We start from the raw sequence: 21,583 nt of genomic DNA, 5'->3' as shown, positions 1-21,583 counted from the left end.
GCTTCGCCACATGTTTACTGTCCTGTGAACCATGGAAATGGGTATAGACACATTCTGTGGGCCCTGTGATGGGGTAAGAACCATCAAGAGCCAAATGGCCCACCCTCCCTATTTATTAAGCACCTTCAGTGTGCTGATTTCTATTCCAGGCCACACTGGAGAATAGGAGAAGGAAGGAAGAAAGTAGTATACGACACTCCACTATACATGTCCTCGTAATATACATAATACAAATATATACAACACAAATTCACACTTGTATATTACACAATTTACCCACCTACCATCCCAAATATCTGAACTTCAGAAACTGGCAGAGAATATAACTTTAAACTCCCTTCTCCTTAATACTTACAGCACTGAGGTTGTGAGAAATACTTAGGGAGACTGGCTAAAAGTTAAGCAGTACACATATTCTTCTAAAAGAAGACTTATCTAAGGTGAGCCTATATTAAACCCCAATAGGGAAAAGAAAAGAAAAGCTTCTCTTTTAAGCAGGTGTAGGTAGGTGTCCTGCTGTGTGGCCACTAAGACATACCTGAGACACCTGGGTCTCACTGGAGCACAAGGATCAAGGTGCATTAACCTTGGAAAAAGAGCATCATTGAGCAGCATGTTTAATCTACATTGTCTCATGACTTCATACAATCACTTTTGCTGTGAATTATATTTTGGTGACAAAACATCAGTTTACACTGACAGAAATTGTAAGACACAGCCTACGATATTCAGTGTTGTAGTTGCTATAAAGGATGTTTGATATTTAGAACATCATCACACTCAGCATATAGAGTCTGTTCTACAGTTGCCGGGCTTCCCAAGTGGCTCAGTGGTAAAGAATTCGCTTGCCAATGCAAGAGACATGGTTCAGTCTCTGGGTCGGGAAGATCCCCTGGAGAAGGAAATGGCAACCCACTCCAGTATTCTTGCCTGGAAAACTCCATGGACAGAGGAGCCTAGCAGGCTACATACAGTCCATGGGGTCACAAAAAGTCAGATATAACTGAGCATACATGCACTCAGTCTACTGTTGTCAGTGGAGAGCAGTGCTTCTCTGGAATAATGGGTTTGTTTCTATCTTAAGGACCATCTCTGAACCATGTAACTGATTATGTTTTCCTCTTTGCAATGGCTGCTAGGAAGCTCAAAGTGACTATTTCAGTCCAGCTCTTGCACATGCCCCAAAACTTACAAAATATAGTTATCTCACCCCTGGCCTTCTCTTATGTTCTCCTACTCTTGCCTTTTTTCCCTTTGCTCCAACTGTCTCATTTTTTGGTTGATATACTATGACAATGTTATAAGATACCTCAAATCCTTTGTGGAAGGAACTGGTTTAAAAAAAGATTTCATATATTTAAATTTTATTTATACATCCAGTGTAACAAAATATACATGTATCATAAATAATTCATTACCTAGAATTCATTAGCATGAAGCACACATGTATATGCCCTAAATATGAAACAACACACACAGAGCACATATGCACATAATTCAGGGTCACAGCACATCCTTAATGTCCCAAATACAAACACACACTTATTCCCTCCATTTGCCTCATGCCAGTGCACACATGCACCCACATGTGTCATGCACATACCAAGCTGCTCTGCGAGGAGCTGGCCCTTCTCAGTGGGAACAACCCTCTCTTCCTCCATATCACACTTGTTCCCCACCAGGATGACCTGGGCATTGTCCCAGGAGTAGGTCTTTATCTGAGTAGCCCTAAAGAGAGACAGGAAGAGGACTGTGTTATCGACACCCTCCTAGGCCAGAAAGGACCCCAAGAAGCTCACAGAAGCCCCTTCAACAAGGTTGCAATCCCACAAGCCAATAAAAAAACCTTTTCTCGACAAGTTTTTGAAAGTGAGCATGTGTTATTTCTATAATGAGAAATAAACTTTTAAATAGAGGAGATAAAACCAGACCTTTATATTGAGCATACATTTTTTGTGAAGCAGGCCTAACTCTGTTCCCCAACACCTCATAGGTAGAAACAGTTACCTCCCTCCCCTTTTATTTCCCTACACCTTTACTGTGGCATCTGTTATTACATTTGGCTGGATTTATGTCTCTCCTTGAGGGCAGAGATAGGTTTATTCTTTTTTATATATAATTTTATTTATGTATTTATTTTTTATTCTTGGCTGTACTGGGTCTTTGTTGCTATGCAAGCTTGTCTCTAGTTGCAGCGAGTGGGGGCTACTCTTCAATCCCCTGCACAGGCTTCTCGTTGTCGTGACTTCTCTTGTTGCAGAGCACAGGCTCTAGAGAGTGCAGGCTTCAGGAGCTGCAGCACATGGGCTCAGTAGTTGTAGCTCCTGGGCTCTAGGGCACAGGTTCAGTAGCTATGGGGCACGAACTTAGCTGCTCCACAGCATGTGGGATCTTCCCACACCAGGGATCAAACCCACATCTCCTGCAATGGCAGGTGGATTCTTTTCCACTGAGCCACCAGGGAAGCCCCATCTTTGTGGTACCAGCCCCGCCCAGCATAGAGCACAGAGAAGTCAGTGAATGTCTGATGAAGGAAGGGGCCAGCAAATAGTTAATCCTGAAGCAGATCTAAATAAACTCTGATCCTATCCTGATACTGACATTCAATCTAACTCAACCTTAACTGCAGACTGGACCAACTACCAACCCTGCTCCTCAAGCTGATTTCACTACCCATCTTCTCTTTAAGGGTGAAAAGCCACTTCCTCAATGGATGGAATTCAGTCAACCACCATTTGTGGTAAAACTACAGAGACCCAGGTTCTGTGCTGGGCACTGAGGCTTTGATGGCAGATGGGTGCTAGGCTGGGACCAAGTTTCCCAGAGGCAAAACTGAAGGTCAGAGCTTGGAAAAGACAGACAGTCTTCAGCCTCAAGGCAGGGACCTGAAGCCAACTCCCTGTGTCTCCCGTGCCACTCTTCTGTCATCTTCCTCCTTCCTCCCACCTCCATCCACTCTCAGCTCCTAGATTAGCAACTTAGGTTATTCTTGGAGGAATCGTCACCAGGTGTTAAAGTCACTGTGTTCCTGAGGCAGGATGAACAGGGACTGATGGAGAAAGGGAAGGAGGTCAAGGCTGGCAGGGAATGGGCAGTGTGGAGATACTTAAAGAAAGAGCTAATCTCTTCATGGTGGGAGGTGAGGATGGGAGGAGATAGAGAGAGGGGACAAGGGAGGAGGAGAGAAAAGTCATGACTGGAGGGAAGGGAGAGAATAAGAAGGGAAAAAACAGAAGGAAAAAAAGGTATAATGAGAGAGGAAGAGAAAAGAGAGGGAGGAAAGGAGAAAAAAAGGAAGGCGGAGAAAAGGAGTTGTTAAAAGGAAAGAGGGAGAAAGGAGGAAGAAGGGAATGACCAAGAGGCTGAGAAGGAGAACACATGTGTGACAGGCATGTGGGTGGCACCCTAGACTGCTGTTCAGAACTGGGAAGTGGAGGTAGGCAGCCTGAAAGGTCACTCCCAGCTCAAGGCTCCAAGGAACCAATGGTGCCTCACATAGTCATGGCAACTGTTCCTCGGGAGAAGCGAAGTCTTGAAAGGGTAGCTGTTGGGCAAAAAAAGAGCAGAAGACAAGCTTGGCACTGGCCAGCACTGCTGTGCTGTGCCCGGCCTGCTCTGCCTCTCTGACTGTGGATAAGAACCAGGCACAGATTCTCCATCTTCCACATTCTTATCCTCTCCACTGAATAGGGCCACCCAGTCCTGGCCTTCCCTCTTCACCTCTCCTTCTCTTCATGCTCCCTTCTCCTTGTGAGTAATTTTCCAGGGAGAAAGAAGTAAGTCAGCAGTCTCCAACCTTTTTGGCACCAGAGACTGGTTTGATGGAAGGCAGTTTTTCCAGGATTGGGGTTAGGGGGGTTTAGTTCAGGCAGTAATGCAAGCAATGGGGATGTGGCCTGGGGGGTTGGAGGCCCAGAGGCTGGGCTATACCTCTAGGGAATTGTCAGATTCTATTGTATATTGAACTGTTATGAACTTGACCCCCACCCCCCAGCCTAGGGATAAACTTTGTAGGAAAACAATATGCGGATTCACTTAGTACTCTGTCCAGAATGATTTTTTCTAAAACACTCATCTGAACCTGTTGTTTCCTGGTTCAAATGTCCTCACCTACAAATAAAATCCAAATTCCCTACCCCAGCATATAAAATCCTTCACGACCTCTGCTCTTCTTACCCTCTCACCTACCTTCTTGCCTTTGCACATCTGTACTCTTTTTCTGCAACATTCTTATCCATTTGTCCCTCTGGCCAATTCTTGCCCATCTTCAAACCGTAGTATGTATGTCAGCAATTCCAGGACACATCCCCTAACTCCCCAAGCTAGGTTTCTACAGCCTGGGTACCACTCTCATCACTGCACCTGTCACAGGATATTGTCATTGCCTGCTCACTGATCTATCCTCTCTGCTCACCTGTGAACGTTGTGAAGACAGGAGCCATGTCTTATTCATCTGGTTTTCCCTAACACATAGCGTAGGGCTTAGCACATGCTAGAGTTTCATGAACAATCTGATGGATGAATGAATGAATCTCATACCAGTCTTGGACAGCATTGAAAGATTCCTCATTGGTGATGTCATACATCAGAATGAAGCCCATGGCTCCACGGTAATAGGCTGTGGTGATGGTCCGGTACCGCTCCTGCCCAGCTGTGTCCTAGGTGGGAAAAGGAAGGAGTCAGCCTCATAGAAAGTCTGTTTTTGTTTCTAAAAAGTTCCTAGGACAATTAACTAATAATCCAAAGTATATTTAAGGAGCATCTATTATTTATCTTGTACTTGGAGACTATAATAAAATGGTTTTTGAAACACCATAGAAATTAATAAGAAAATAATTAAAATCCCAGTAGAAAAATGAGCAGGAGGAAAGAACATTTCACAAAAGAACTATAAATAGATAATTATTATATTAAAAGATTTTTGTTTTTAATTATAATTCTTGTTACAGACAAGGATGTAGTAAGATGTACAACCTTACACCTTGTTTGTGGGAATGGAACTTGGTTCAGTCTTTCTGGAAATCAATTTGGAAGTCTCAAGAGTATTAAAAATATTTGTACCCTTTGACATGGAAATTTTTCCTTCTAAAAACTTTTTTACAAAAATAGAAAATCAGACTAGCATTAATATTTATGCATAAAAATTTTGGTTACAACTCTAAACAGTATAAAAGTATCATTAACATATATCCAACTTTAGAATGGTTATGTGTTTATTTATATAAGATGGAACAATGCTTGTATGTGCAATGTAATGTCAGCTTCATAATGATATTTACAGAGAAGAAAACTGGAAAGAAACACATCAGAAGGTTAATAGTGTCTATCTCTGTAAGAAAGATAAGAATTATCAGGATTTTCATTTTTTTCAGGTATTTTTATTGTCTTCTAATGCTAAACATGTATTATTTATACAAGGAGAAACAAACATTTTCACTAAAAAATAATATATGACTAAGACAATTCTTTATCTCAAGCAGCTCACAGTCTAGTTGGAAAGACAAACACAAACAAGCTAAGCCAAACCCCACAATAAAGCGTTAATGGAATACTCTGGGGTGCTTCACAATGTCCACACAGTCCTCATGTCAGGAACCAATCAGTCTTATCTGTATCATTATAGTTTTAGATGTGTGATACTGGAGCACATATAAAAGATTCCTCATATATTACCTCATTTAAATTTTACAAAAAGTCTCTCAGAGGTAAGGATCAGTATTTACATTTTATAGTTGAGAATGCAAAACTGCAGAGAGGGTAAGTGACTTTCCCAAGGACACAAAGCTGGTTAAAAAAAAAAAAAAGCTATGTCTTAAATCTAGGACTTCTGATTCCAAGTCTGATGCACATACCATTATACCTCAGTCAATGAAAGGTTTATCTACAGACATTTACTGAACACTACCTGTAATGGCTTCCCTGGTGGCTCAGAGGTTAAAGCATCTGCCTGGAATGCTGGAAACCCGGGTTCAATCCCTAGGTCAGGAAGAGCCCCTGGAGAAGGAAATGGCAACCCACTCCAGTACTCTTGCCTGGAGAATCCCATGGAGGGAGGAGCCTGGTAGGCTACAGTCCATGGGATCGCAAAGAGTCGGACACAACTGAGCGACTTTACTTACTTACTTACCCGTAATGATATTAAAAACAAATAGGGAACAAAAGAATTATAATATGCCATTATTAGTACATATGCTGCATCTATTATCCATAAACTTTAGAAAAACTCTGTAAGGTACATATTATTACTCCCACTTTACAGTTGAGAAAACTGAGGTTCACAGAGATTGTCCATCAAATGTAAGAATCGGGATTCAAAACAAGTCTGTCTGTCTGACTCCTACAACCTATTTCAGTATCTCGCCGTGGCTATGAATCATAATTTGTGTGTTACAGAAATGGAACAAGCATCATCCTTGCCCTCAGGAAAGCTCAGCAAAAGTATAGAGGTGGCTAAGACATACCACCAAACTAATAATTAGCAATGTCATCACTATCAAATAAGTGGTATACAGAAAATGTGTCACACAATTCAGATAAAGTAGAAGTATGGTGATTTAGGGTAGCTATGAAAGATGTCAAAGCAGAGATAGTGCACCAGTTAGGATAGACTGGGTTACTCAATAATAAGCAATCTCAAAATCTCAGCAGCTTCAATAACAAGGTTTTATCTTTCACTATTTTTACATATCCATTAAGAGTTGGCTGGGTGCTCTGCTCTTTGTCTGCTTCGTTCCAGGATAAAGACTGACAGAGCAGCTATGAGAAGGAAAGAAAATATGTGAGTCATGTTTTGGCTCTTCCATTTTTCTTGTTCACTGACCAAAGCAAGTCACATGCCCACACCCAAGAAAGCACAATCCTATAAAACGCCCAGGAGGAGAATGGGAAATGTGGTAGATGGCATAACCACTCCCATGGAGGGGATCTCTACCAAGTCCAGCAGCATCACCTAAAGATGTGGTTACTTGGTAATAGAAGGAAGACAACAGGGATTTTTCCTAAATAAGAATTTTCCAAGCAGAGAAGTGAAGGAAAGGTATTTTGACATAAGGAAGAGTTTTTTCCCATGACTACTCCAGAACTTAAGGAATTGTGGGAAATGAGTAGGCAATGAAACTAGAAAGAGCTTTGAACGCAATGCTACGGAATTTGAATTTGATCTTTTTAGGATCAAAGATTTTGAGGTAGGATATTAACATGATTTTATCTGAACTTTAGAAAAATCGCTTTGACTGTGACGTGGAGAACAAACTGGAGGAAGTAGAGATGGCAACCAGGCAGGCTGGTTGATGAGATCTTTGCAATGGCTCAGGTGAGACCTAAGATATATTTGAACTAGAGTGGTAGAAGTGGAGATGCAGTAGAAATAGATTCAACAAGTATTTAAGGGGTGACTTACAGACATGGCAAACAGATCAGTTATTTTTTTGGCAAGGCTCAGCTTCTTCATGTCTTGTGCAATTCAGCTCTGACCCAGACTTGCACATAACTCAGCAAAACAAAGTCTGCATTTAACACATCCACCATCATGGAAGAGCATTTGAGTCACCATCTCCTGTTTGTTGAGCATGGTTTGGGAGTGTCTTACTCTTTACTTCAAGCAGCTTATCAGAGTATTGGTTCTGACCACATACAGTACTTCTCCCTAAGAGTTCTGGCAAATAGAATTGTATCCAGCTCATGGATGAGTAGTGCAGAATGAATGAGTAGTGTAGAATGAATGAGTAGATGGGTGTCATGAATGAGTAGTGTAGAATGGGTGAGTAGATGAATGAATTTAAAAATGAATGAAGAGATGGAGGAGTGAGTGTGCATGAGTGAGGGTGAGTGAGTAAACACTAACACAGGAATCTTAGGCACTAATATTAGAGAGATACTCCTGTTATATCTACACAAAAGCTCTGTGTGTGTATACCTATGAACCACTGCAGCAGCTCTTACCTCTACTTCCTGAACTCCTCAGAGCCAACGAGACAGATGAGACTCTTTCTACCAGTGTACAGGCTCAGGCCCCAAATCTTGTTCTATAGGGTTTAGAACTAAGCCACCTGTCCAGACTAGGGATCTAAAGGCCCAAGCAGGATTTTTGAGCAACTGCACTGCCAGCAGGTCTCATTTCTCCTCACTCCACCTGCATTGTACCACTTCTCTGTGACAGTTTCCAGTCTCCCATCTCTACCTGGAGTCTGGACCTGTGCTCCATCTCTTTGACAAAGAATCCTGCTACTCAACTGATGCCCAGTTAATTGGAAATCCTGGTATAGAATAATAAATAAGCTTGGACAAGGAATTAGTTTTACCTCTACACTCTCAGTGCCTTGGACAGGGCTAGGCACACATCAGGGATTCAATCACCACTTGCTAAACAAAAAGGCCATATAGTTTTGAGGTTAAGAGCGTGGTCTTTCGAGTAGACGTCTGGGTGTAAACCCCCATTCTGCTGCTGCTAGTCGCTTCAGTCGTGTCCGACTCTGTGCAGACCCCATAGACGGCAGCCCACTAGGCTCCTCTGTCCCTGGGATTCTCCAGGCAAGAACACTGGAGTGGGTTGCCATTTCCTTCTCCAATGCATGAAAGTGAAAAGTCAAAGTGAAGTCGCTCAGTCGTGTCCAACTCTTAGCGACCCCATCATGGACTGCAGCCTACCAGGCTCCTCCGTCCATGGGAGTTTCCAGGCATGAGTACTGGAGTGGGGTGCCAATGCCTACTCTGAACCCCTATTCTAGCACTTACTAACTTTGTGACAATGGTAGGCAGCTTCTAAAATGATTCACAATGATTCCTGTGTCCTAGTATTCACACTTATGGATAATTCTCTCCTGGGGCAATTTTCCTTTGGGGGCCTTAGTTTTTTCATCTATAAAGTGGTCTATAACAATAGGCCTATAACATCTATAACAATACCTATTTCACAAAGTTACCACAAAGATTAAGAAAGTTATTATATCCAAAATGCTTGGAACAGTTCCTTATACAGCATGGGTGCCACTTAGGCGTTGTTTTTGTCCTTCCACAGTCAGCCCTAGGAGCAGGGCCAGGTTCCCAGGGTCTGCTCAGCAGGACTGAACAAGTATTATGCCATGGGCCACCCTGCTCTCATTCAGACCTGCTCAGGGCAGCATCCATTCAGGGTCTAAATATGATTTGTCGTTGTTGTCATTGTTTAGTTGCTTAGTGTGTCTAACTCTTTTGCGACCCCATGGTCTGTAGCCTACCAGGCTCCTCTATCCATGGGATTTTCCAGGCAAGAATACTGGAGTGGCTTGTCATTTCCTTTTCCAGGGGATCTTCCCAACCCAGGGATCAAACCCACATCTCCTGCATTGGCAGGTTGATTCTTTACCACTGAGCCACTTGGGAAGCCCCTCAATATGAAGCTTCCCTCAAGGAGCAGAAAATGGACAGACAGAAAGGGAATGGATGAATTAAAAGTTGAGCAGGCTTTGGTCTGACTCGCAGTTTTTCCTATCATTAGCTGTGTGATTTTGGATGGCTTGGTTTTTTCATCTCTCTGAGGCTCAGTTTCTTCACAATTTGAATAAAAATAATCATACCTACTTTGTAGGGTGTTTGTAATTAAGTAAGATTTTTTTTAATGTCTAGCTCATACTAGGTACTCAAGTATAGGAGTATTTGTCCCTTGTATTATTAACTTTTCTAAGGCTTAATTTCCTCATTAATAAAGTGGTGACAATATCAGTCCTTTTCTTTAATTTTTTTTATTGTGGTAAAAGTCACATAATATAAAACTATTTTAACCATATTTAACTCTACAGTTCAGTAGCACTAAGTACATTCACATTGTCGGCCAACTCTCACCATCACCCATCCCCTTCCTAAACTGAAACTCTGTCCCCATTAAACATAAATTCCCCATTCCCCCTCCCCAAACCCCCACCTCTGGCATCTACCAATGTACCTTCTGACTCTATGAATTTGACTATTCTAGGTATCTCCTATAAGTGAAATCAAATAGTATTTGTCTGCAAAATAATAATACCAGTCCTGAAGTGGTTGTGTGAGGGTTCAGTTCAGTTCAGTTCAGTTCAGTCGCTCAGTCGTGTCCGACTCTTTGCGACCCCATGAATCACAGCACGCAAGGCCTCCCTGTCCATCACGAACTCCTGGAGTTCACTCAGACTCGCATCCATCGAGTCAGTGATGCCATCCAGCCATCTCATCCTCTGTTGTCCCCTTCTTCTCCTGCCCCCAATCCCTCCCAGCATCAAAGTCTTTTCCAATGAGTCAACTCTTCGCATGAGGTGAGGATTAGAGATAATGTATTCATAGAGCTTGGGAGAGTGCCAGGCACATAGTAGGTGTGTAATAAAGCTTATAGTAGCTGTGCTTATTACTGTCAATATTGTTGTTTTTCACCTAAAGAAAAGCAAGGTTGGAAACAACAGTCCAGCTCTCACTATCCTGTGCTCAATGGAAAGTAGCCCAGAGAATTGCTCCTGAAACTCCCTCTCTCTTTTATTTTTAAAAATCACTTTGATGAACATTGATTCCCCTCCCACTGATGAGAGTCAGAAATAGAACCAAAGAGGAGACAGGAAGAAGGAAAAAAAAAAGAGGCATGACTCACTGTCTACTTGAAGAAGGAGATCGTGTCATCAAGAGCAATTGATTCACTTCTACAAAGCAGACATTCATTGAGCTGTTATATGGGCAGAGCACTATGCCGGAGACTGGACACGACGATATGCAAGCCACTGCCCTGGCCTCCAGCAGCCCTGTCAGTGTGACTGACAGACACGGGGGCCAGAGAGAAGGGAGATAACATCAACTGAACACCTACTATGTGCCTGGCACTTCAATAAGTGCTTCACACAAAAAAATATTGCTTCATATATGGAATCTTATTATTTGTACTAACCAAATAAAACCTGCTAAGTGCCAAGCACTATGCTAAGCACTTTTCCTATTTTACTTAATTTTCAAAACAGCCTTGAAATATTGTTATCTGTACTTACAGATAAGGAAAATTTAAGATCTTGTAACCAGTTCATGGCAGACTGAGATTCAAACCTAGGTCTGATTCCAAAGCCTGTCCTCTTCCCAGAATGTCCTTTGCTGTAGGTTATTCCTCTTAACTATTACATCAGCCTGAAGCAGGACAAGTTTGAGTCCCCATTTTATATGTGAATTAACTGAGGGTCACAGAGTTTAAGTAACTTGCTAGAGTCACAAACTATAAGGAAGTAGAGTCAGGATTGAAATTCTGTGTTTTGACAAAAGTTTATGTATTGTTTACACAGCTTATAGCCCAACCAGACTGTATATTCTGAATTCTTCTCCACTCCTCAGGATAGGACCCAGCCCACTTCCAGACAGGAGAACCTCCAACCATGTCTAAGTTTCCCTAAGTCTCTCCTCCACCATAGGAAAGGGCTGGAAATCACCCACAAAGCTTAATTGGAGTCACGTGTCTGGCACACAGGTGTTCAACCAATATTAGTTACCTTCTTTATTTTCCACTGAATCATTGATCCAACACAGATCCATCATTTCTGGAATTTCCATATTGTCACCCACACATGCAATACTCATTTCTGCTCCATATGTCTGTTCATGTACTCTCTTGGCCACATATGCCCTCTCCCAGCTCCTCCACGTGTCTTAACTATCAGACTGTTGAATTCTAAAATTAAAAGTAAATCTTAGAAGTTACTCAATCCACCCACTTACTTAAAAAACGAATTCCTTCTATAGCATACTTGCATTAAGTGTTCCCAGTGTTAGATGCCTACCACCTCAAAAGGCAGCCACTCCACTGATGGACCGTTCTGAGTATTACAGCATATCTTCCTTCTGTTGAGCTGAAAGCTGCATGTGGTAATTTCTGTCCATTGATTTAATTCTGTTCTCTGGAGACCCAAAGAATAAATCTAATTTTTCACTCATGTGGCAGCCCTCCAAATATTTAAGTCCTATGTTTGTTTAGCTCTTAGAGTTTACAAAGTATTTTTTTCTTATTATCTCAGTTAGTTCCCAGAGAAATCCCAGGAGAGAAGAACCAATATCTCCATTCCATATTAAAAAAACAACCAAACCTGAGACTTGTAGAGGTGAATGATGAAAAGAGGCTTAAATAAAACCAGGTCTTCTGGCTCCAAGAGACAAATGTTCCTGGCACTGGACCCCATCCCTGATGTTTCAAATCACCTGTCACAGGAGCCACAATCAAACGGGATGACCAGAAAGAACAGTGACAGGAACTTGAAACAGTGTCATGGGATGAGCAGCTGAAGCAAGAAAGCAGATCTGAGGAAGGGTACTGCCATCTCCAAATATCTAAAGTGCCTAAAGGATTTTCATTCTTTTCCTTTCTTTTTTTCCCAAATCTTCACTGGGCACTGATTCTGTGGTAAGTGTTGGTAAGGTCCTGAAGATATAAGGTTGACTATTATACATACCTGCTTAAACTCTATAGTGTCTATTTACTGTAAAGAGAAACATGTATTGAATGGGGACTTTAAAGCAGGAGAGGCCATTCCCACAGAGCCTTCTAGCACCTTTCCCTGAGGCAACACTCTTCCTCTGGAGCTCAGCTCAGCTCAGCAGAGAAGCTTCCCTGACCATCCTGGCAATGTCAAATGCCACAATTACATCCTCTCCTGGCACCATGTACTTCTCCTTTGTAGCACTCATCCTCACTGTAATTTTGCATTTATTTGTGTAATTATTTGATTAAAGACTGTCTCCCCTGCCAAACTGCAAGGACCATAAGAACAAGGTGTCTGGTTTTGCTTATTCTTTGGTCTTCAGTGCCTGGCATAGCACTGGCACAGGGGGCAGGGAGATTTCCAATAAATACTTGAAAAGGACTGAAAGGGTGAACTTTGGGAGTGACTGCAACATTTCTGATAGAGCACAATGAATGTCAGATGGGTCTTTCTAAATCTCATCTCTTTTGGTCTAAATCCTTCCCTTCACTTCCCACTGGCCACCTCATAGGCTACAAGCATCTCAGTAGAAAGCAGACCCTTCAGGATTGATTCAGGCTTCCCTTCCAGTTCCTTCCCTCCCATTCTACTGAACCAGTGAGTTTCAGCTTTGCCTAACTACTTGTGGTTTTCCAAACACTGCTCCTTCACACCCTTGGACCTTAATCTGATACGCTGATCTTTGCCTGAAATCCCCTTTCTCCTTTATGATTTACAACTTTATTCAAGGTCACATCCTCTGAACTGTCCTTGACCTCCTCTCTCCTGACGAAGTAACTTCTTTCTCTGCCCTCTTTTGTTTGGCATTAGATCATTGCATGTATCACATTTATTAAAGTTACTGGGTTATTCATCTGTCTCCTCTGAGACCCAATATTTATTTGAAGCTAAATTAAATCCCAGGTCCTCAATTATAGCACCCAGCACATAGTAGGCACTTAATAAGAATGCTGGTGAATGAAACTCAAAGGCTGATTCTGTGCTAAGGACAGAAAACTCATTTAGAAACTCAGGATTGGTAGGAAAATCACCTGTGAGAAAAGGGTCCCCTCTTCTTTCTGATTCCTTTCCAAGTTATTAGACAAAAGAGGAAGGCCCAGAGCAGTGACAGACTTAAGTCACACAGCTAGGAAGAGGTTATCTCTGGGGCCTCTGTCCTTGCTTGGATCCTGCCCCATTATAAACATGCTTGCCAGTCAAACTTCTTCCTGCCCCTCTTTAGCTCATTCCCTCCAGGTGAGGTTATGGGGGTGGAGGTGGGGGGATGATGAGCACCAGGAAGGCAGGTAATAAGAGCTTCTGAGCTGGTTCTTCCCTCATCCTATGCCCTGACCCACAGCTGCCAAACTCCAAGCCCTTTGTATTCTGTAGCACCTGGGAGCCGAGGCATCATGTCCCATAGGAATGGGAGGAAAGCAGAAGGAGAGAGCTTTTCTGGGACATTCGGTGGAGCCAAGGAGAATCAAAGGATTGAGGAAAAGAAAGAGTGTCCCCTTAAAGTCGGCTTGGTGTTACACCCATCTGTCCTCAGTAGTATAGACCACACTTGGAGCACCCTACAGTTTATAAGCATTTTTGTTGTATCATCTCATTGGATTCTAACAATGACCTTGTGATACAAACTTTTGAGAGTCAGAAGAAACCAGTCTTTGAGCTCATCCAGTCTTGATTGCTTTATTTTGCATGTAGCGAAATTGCAACTCAGAGAGGTAAAGTGTCTTTCCTAAGATGTTACAGCTACTTATTTTTTTGACTAGGCTGGGACTCAAATGCAAATATTCTGACTCCACCTCCAGTATTCTTTCCAGCACACCATGAATTATTGTCACTATTGATTTACAGATAAGAAGATTGGAGTCCAAGGAGTTCAGTCACAGGTAGTGATCCTTGAGGACAGCGGGCAGGAAAAGAGGTCACTGGAACCCAGGATTGGGTATTCAAAAGCACTTCCCTGCCCACCATAATTCCTATCTAACCTTTGAGGTCCAGGTCAAAGGGCACCTATTCTGGGAAGTTCTTAGGGATCCAATATCAAAATTCATCATCATTTTTTTGGACCTTCACAGAATATACCTGAGCTTTATTTTAGTGATAGGAGAACACAGAACCTGCAAGTTAGAAAGCCCTTGTGGAATTGATTACATATGTGAGAGTAATCAATTCCACAAACATTTACTGAGCCTACACTGTGCCAGTGAATAAGACCCACATGATTTCTGCCCTCAGAATTCTCAGTCTAGCAGGGAAGCTAACCTCACATGTGGCAAAATCCTTTGGGAGATTATAGGATGATACATATGATACCTATAGGGTCACCTCCCTCATTTTACAGGTGAGAAGTCCAGCCCCAGAGAGGTGAATACCCTGCATTCTTATTTTGGGCATTGATCTCACACAAAACCCTCAAAGCCTCTCACAGATACGAATGATTTCCACTAAGATATAGGCACTATATTTTACTTCCCACAGATAAACTAAAGATATAGTGGTTCCTTTCATTGCTCCTCAGTGAACCTGGCATATCTTAGGTTTTCAATATTTATTTATTTATTTTCGGCCGTGCTGGGCTGGCTTTCTCTAGTTGCAGTGAGTGGGAACTACTCTCTGGCTGCCGTACACGGGCTTCTCATTGTGGAGGTTTCTCCTGTTGTGAAGCAGGGGCTCTAGCACGAGGCGGCCTCAGTCGTGGCTCATGGGCTTAGTTGCTCCACTGTATGTGGGATCTTCCTGGACCAGCAACTGAATGGTGTCTTCTGCACTGGCAGGTGGATTCGTAACCACTGAACCATCAGGGAAGTCCCTTCAATAACTATTCTTGAATGAATGGATCATAGAATCTATATCAGGGATTTGTTTCAACTCCCATCTACATCTCCTCATGTAGGCTGTGGACTCAGGGCCGTGCCTTTCATTTTTATAGCCTCAGCAACAACCCAGAGCAAGGCATGGCACCTGGCAGGTATTCCAAAAATACTGAATGAACAAAGGAATGAATAAATGAGAGAAAGCTGGGGAATATTATCTCTCTGTTGCCTCAGATAACAAAGATGACATGCCCCATACTTGCTCCTCTTCTCAAAACCCCTCCTTAGTTTCTATGAAACCTTACTTCACCAGCGCTTCCCCTGCACCTCCTCCTGCTCCTGTCTCCTAAACTGGCTCTTTATCCCCTGGGCCCCTTACTTCTGAGTTTCAGATACAAATTTCCAACTGTCTGCCGGACATTTCCATTTAGTCTGAATCCCTTAGACATGTACATAGTTGACTGTTAAGGAAGACCTACTTCATTTGTGTCTTCTCCAGTTACTAAGCCCTCATCAGTACCCAGGACAGATCTGGGCACTAGCAGGTATTTTAAAGATGCCTGCTGAAAGAACAATCATCCCTGACACCCCAGTGCTTTTGCATGGACAAATTTAGCATTAGAGTTGCCAATCCATTTCCTCTTCAGTCTTTTTGCCTCCCAATTGACATCAGCACTATTCAGAGCAGTCTGAGGAGTCTCCCTAGGGAATCTGCTTAATTTGCCACCTGCTGTATCCTTTCAGTGACTCACCCAACTCCCCTTCAAGACAGGAAGAAATGGGAGAAGAAGTGATGTGGGAGAGGGCCAGGAGAAAAAAGAGAAGCTTGAAACAAGATTATACTTAATATATCCCCAGGTAACAGCAAGCAAAAGGAAATGATTGTTAGGTTTTATATTAAGAAATGGCTGGTGATAAAAAATAGGACCCTTGTCAAACAATTTGAAGAAAACAAATGGTTAATAAATGTATAGATGATTGTTCAATAAGTAATCAGAGAAATGCCATTTGAAATAATGAGATACCATTTTAATCTATTAAATTAGCTAAACTTAAACTAAGATAATATTCGATGCTGGCAAAGGTAGAGTACAATAGGAATCTCACTAATCGAAGTCTATCGAAGGATATAATCTGAAACTGAGGAAGAGTTTTATATACAAAGATGATCACTGATCACTGCAATGTGATCCATAACAGCCCCAAGTTGGAAAGTAGTTAAATGTTCAAACAATAGAGAACAACTAAACTTTGAGAGGCCAGAACTTGTACCTCATTGTTTTGCCGCTGTTCAGAGTGACCAAAATATGGTAAATGCAACAAATACTGTTAATGAATGAATTAATGAATAGATATGGTACATTTTCCTTGTAAAATACTATGAAGTCATTAAAAATATATTTTAAAAGATTTTCTAACAACTTTAGCTGTATTCATGTCATAGCTTTACATTAAAAAAGACAAGATATAAAATTGAATATACATCATGACCTCAATTATGTTGAAAATTCATAGAAAAGAAACCGACCACAGTGTCAGTAAAATTTTCTTCTTTATGTTTGTATATAATCTCAAAGTGTTTCTAATGAGCATATATTACTTTTATAGTTAAGAAAAACTAAACTCATAATGAACACTGGCAGTTGCTATTATTATGAATAGTCCAGGGAGAAGGAAACATGGGAAAAAATATGGAAGACAAATCATAAGCTGATCATTGTTGTAGATGGATGATGGTACTCAAGTACTCCTTAGTCTTCCTACTTGAGTGTATGTTTGAAATTTTCCATTATAAACAGCTAAAAATTAAAAAAAAATAGTAAGGCCTAAAACAGCATGGCATCTGGGGAAAGTATAAGCAGTTCCATTTTCACTGAAGTGTAAAGTACAATATTATATGGATTCTAAGATGCCCTTTTTTGTTTCACATTTTAACATCTCTGAAATAAGGATATACCTTACAATTGATAGCATTTTCAATTTTCAAAACACAGTACTTAAAATAGGAAGTGAGGCTGGAACTAGATCATGGAGGTCTTGAATGCCAGGCACCTGGACACTGTCCAGAAGAGAACAGGGAAACACCGAGGGATTTAGTGGTACCCACCCAACACAGGGGGCTTCTAGGTGGCGCTAGTGGTAAAGAGCCCACTTGCCAGTATAGGAGATGGAAGAGACACATCTTACATCTAAGATGTAAGGTCCTATCCCTGGGTTGGGAAGATTGCCTACAGGAGGGCATGGCAACCCACTCCAGTATTCTTGCCTGGAGAATCCCATGGACAGAAGAGTCTGGTGGGCTACAGTCCATAGGGTTGCAAAGAGTCAGACACAACTGAAGTGACTTAACAGGTACGCACCCAACCTGTTGTGTAGGGGACATTCAGTAAGTGTGCGCTAAATGGTGAGGCTTTTGAGGATGGGGAAATTGCTGCTTATGCCAAGGGCCAGGGGACACCGACTTTTATGGGAGATGAATCTGAGGCCTTGCTGTCTCCTCCTTGTCATCTCATGAGTCCCATTTCTCTCCAGTGTCATCTCATGAGTCCCATTTCTCTCCAGCTCAGCAGGGCAAAACCATCAGGTTGTCTTGATAAAGCCCTTCTCTCTCCAAATCCCCAATTACTTCCATTTTCCTGATAGTAAGAAATATTTTCCCAGAACCTGAGCCAACAAAAGCTAAATAAATGTAAATGTCCACAAGCCTGGCTTCCATGGTACCTTCTGACATGACATTCTAAAACCTTTTCAGCCAAAGACAAAACCTTGGGCTAAAGCCTGGTCCAGGGACCCACTTATGAACTCATTTCTAAACAGAGACATACGGAGTTAATATATACAGGGCAGCTAATAGGCTAGAATGAACTCCCTAGGACTTCTGGGACTTAACTTAGAAAGACAGTCCAGGATCTCCAACCTGCCCTGGGCTGGGCTTTCCCTTTGGTCTCATAGCTGCTTTCTCTTGGGAGTTGGCCTGAGTCACCATAGCAGACAAGTCCCCTGAGGATCATTTGCATACAGGTGCCACAGTGTTCTAAAAATAGAATAAACACTCAGCTCTACAAAGCAAATGCCTTGAAATTTATTTACAAGGGAGGGGAGACCATCATGTAAAGAGGGAGGAGGGACCTGTCAGAGGCAGCCTGACAATAAGGGAGCCACATGGTACAGGCTGGAAGTCAGGAGGCCTGGGTATGATTCAATTCTACCACTAACTTGCTTTGTGGGTTTATGAATACCAGCTCCCCCACCTCACCCCTCACACTCTGGGCCTTGGGTTTTCCATCTTTAGATGATTTTTAGGGCCCCTTCTAGCTCTGTAAAGAGCAATAGTAGTAGTAATAACAATAGCAAGAGTAATAATAATTGCTAGCATGAATTGACTACCTACTAAGTGTTAGGCAGTGTGACAAACATTTTTTTCTTGCATTATTCATCAACCCTCACAATCAGCTCTTTGAGGCAGGTAGGAAAGAAACTGAGGCACAACATGTGTTAGTACTTGCCCAAACTAACAAATGTTGGAGGTAGGAGTTTAACCCCTGTGCTAGAGTGACTTCCAGAATACTAAAATGTTACATTTATTCCTGATTGTTTTAATCTAACAGTTTCACTGCCTTAAATTTATGCCATCTCTTACATTCTCTTCAGGTTCTAACCATCCTAAGCTGTTCCCCAGGTCCCAAACATTGTGTTCTTCAAAGTCTCCTTGCTTTTCTGATACTGGCCACTCTGACTGGAACAGCCTGATCCCCTGCCCTGCTGAACTTGTCACCACTTACCAATCAGAATTCAGTTCAAATGCTTCCTTCCCAATTCATTTTCTCCAATACCCACAAGCAGAAGTGATGACTGATTGCCATTTATTGAGAATAAGAGCATGCCAGGTACTATGCTAATTCTTACAACTTTTTGAGAGAGGTTCTATTATCACAACTATTTTACAGATGAAGTTGCTGAGGTTAAATACTTGCCTTAGGTCATATAGCTAGATAAAAATCTGAATCAGACAATCTGACCTCACAGCCTTCCTAAACCCTTTTCTACCCTCTCTCTAATGAAATCACGTATGAATTGCCAAGGTGACTGTCTCCTCCACCAGACTACAAACTCTTCTAGTTCTTCTTTTTTTTTTTTTTTGCTTTGCTTTTTGTTCTACAGGATTAACTGAATTGCTGGAAAGTAATTTGGAGCAGCATAGAAAAGATGAAAGACGAAGTTCTTCATTCTGTCTAATCTCTCTCTGCCACTTAAATCCCTTTAGGAGCGGCTTCCCTGGTGGTCCAGAGGCTAAGACTTCATGCTCCCAGTGTAGGGGGACTGGGTTTGGCCCCTCATCAGGGAACTAGATCCCATTTGCTGCAACTAAAAGTTCGCCTGCCACAACTAAAGATCCCAAATGCTGCATGCTTCAATGAAGACTGAAGATCCCACATGCTGCAACTAAAAGTTCGCCTGCCACAACTAAAGATCCCAAATGCTGCATGCTTCAATGAAGACTGAAGATGCCACATGCTGCAACTAAGACCCAACAAGGCCAAATAAATAAATCAAAATAGTTTTTAAAAATCCCTTTGGGAATAAGTATATATATTTAATTATATACCTTGGCACCATTTTAGTTTCCATCTCAGGAGTGTGGGTGAACCACCTCCTCCAAGAAGCCACTTAAAATCCTCATTCTCATCATCCCATTAATTTTACTGTCCTTCAGCATTTATACTTCATTTAATTAAACACAGTAAGTATTAATGAGTGGGTTCTGTGAGGGGCAGCGGTTAAGAGTCTAGATTTGGGGATTAAGCACATCTGAATTCAAATTCCAGTTCTGCCACTTCCTGGCACCTGACCTTGAACCAGATCTAAGTCAGAGCCAACTAGTTAGCTGCAAAGCAAATATCCTTTCTTTGGTGTTGTTGGGAGGATAAACTGAGATGAATGTTGTGATAGTGCTTGGGCAGCTGTAAAGTTCTGAATAAACATTAGTCACAATCATTTAATTGACACTTTGCGCTTTTAATCTGTGGTTCTTCCCCTGGTGTCATATGCAGGACAGGCCTTGGATTCCCGGAGAGGTGGAGCTGTAGAAAAGTGTGAAGAGAGAGGAATCCAAGAAAGCAGGGATGCTAACTGCCTGAGCAAACTTCCCTGGAAGGAAATTAGAGGTCTAATTATGCCTCTGCTGGTGGTAAATTTCCAGGCCAGCCTTGGGCTCAATCAGTTAACACAGCAACACAGCAGTAGGGGAGGACAGTAGCCAGAGAGAACGTTTTCTCTCCCCACAAAATGGCATCTCATGGGAGCCTGAACACAAAATCCAACCTTAGAATCACCTCTGATTTTCTCCAATCACTCTTTCTCTTCTCTCTTATTTCCCTTATCTCTTCCTCCCCAAGTCCCAGCAGAGAAAACTGAAAGCTTCAGCCAGTTTATGGCACTGTGGGTTCAACCTGAAGCCCTATTAGTACCGTCCCTGCAGAAGAGGCTGGGGTGTCCTGGAATGGCTCACGGCAGCACTTAACTATTGCTGTGGTTAGGTCTCAGTATTTATATGCAGAAATCGTGTGGTCCAGTGGGAAGAGCCCAGGCTTGGAGGTGAGTCACCAAAGTTGGGGTTCGAGTCTCATGTAATCCAGCTATGTGACCTCTGATAAAGCACAAATGCTTTACTTCTCTGGGCCTCAGTGTCCTCATGTATATAATGAGGATGACAAGACCTCTCAGGATCAAATGAGATCAGATATACCAGATGATCTGACCAGACTAGTGTCCAGAGGGCAACGAAAGGACAGCAAGTAAGAAAGCAGCATGTCCATTCCAGAGAGGCTAACCTGAGAGAAAGCCCAGGCCTCCCAGCCACTGATGGGCAGAACTGTCCAGAGGAGGTTCCCTGGGGGGCGGTAAAACTTAATCTGGGGCCAAGGGAAGGGTCGGGCATGGTGAGGTGCATAGAGAATGCTGGCCTTGACTTTGAGAGGTATAAAGTACAACCTGAGAACTCAATTTCATTTTAACAACTTCTACTGAATGCCTACTCCTTGCCAGGCCCTGTGCTGTGTGATGGAACTGTGGATCTATATCAGACTTGGCCCTTGCCCTCAGGGAGCTTTCAATCTGAGAGGAAGACAGACAAGTTCCAGATACATGCAATATAGCTGGTAAGTATGAGAACTAAAGGAGGGGCCCTAAACCCAGGCTCAGGGAGAGGTGGGTCAGGAAAAGAGTCTCAGAGGAGCTTAGACTTGAACCGAGTCTTTAAGTCAAATGGAAGTTTGCTGGTGGGAAATGAGGAGAGGTCATCTCTGGAGAAGGGGAAGGAAGTAGCAAAAA

General features: G+C 42.3%; 1 protein-coding gene across 1 annotated transcript in view; it reads right to left on the bottom strand.

Annotated features, from left to right (window-relative positions):
• The window catches only part of RAB3B (RAB3B, member RAS oncogene family), a 57,217-nt gene that overhangs the window by 16,444 nt on the left and 19,190 nt on the right, over positions 1-21,583 (bottom strand). Inside the window, exons 2-3 of the mRNA XM_068965492.1 lie at positions 4,540-4,658; positions 1,604-1,728 (exon numbers count right to left, since the gene is read on the bottom strand). Coding sequence (XP_068821593.1) covers positions 1,604-1,728; positions 4,540-4,658 — 244 coding nt within the window. The remainder of the gene's footprint in view (positions 1-1,603; positions 1,729-4,539; positions 4,659-21,583) is intronic.

The sequence above is a fragment of the Capricornis sumatraensis genome, chromosome 2 (assembly GCF_032405125.1).
Source record: "Capricornis sumatraensis isolate serow.1 chromosome 2, serow.2, whole genome shotgun sequence".
Taxonomy (NCBI): domain Eukaryota; kingdom Metazoa; phylum Chordata; class Mammalia; order Artiodactyla; family Bovidae; genus Capricornis; species Capricornis sumatraensis.
This window is presented reverse-complemented; position numbering and strand designations above follow the sequence as displayed.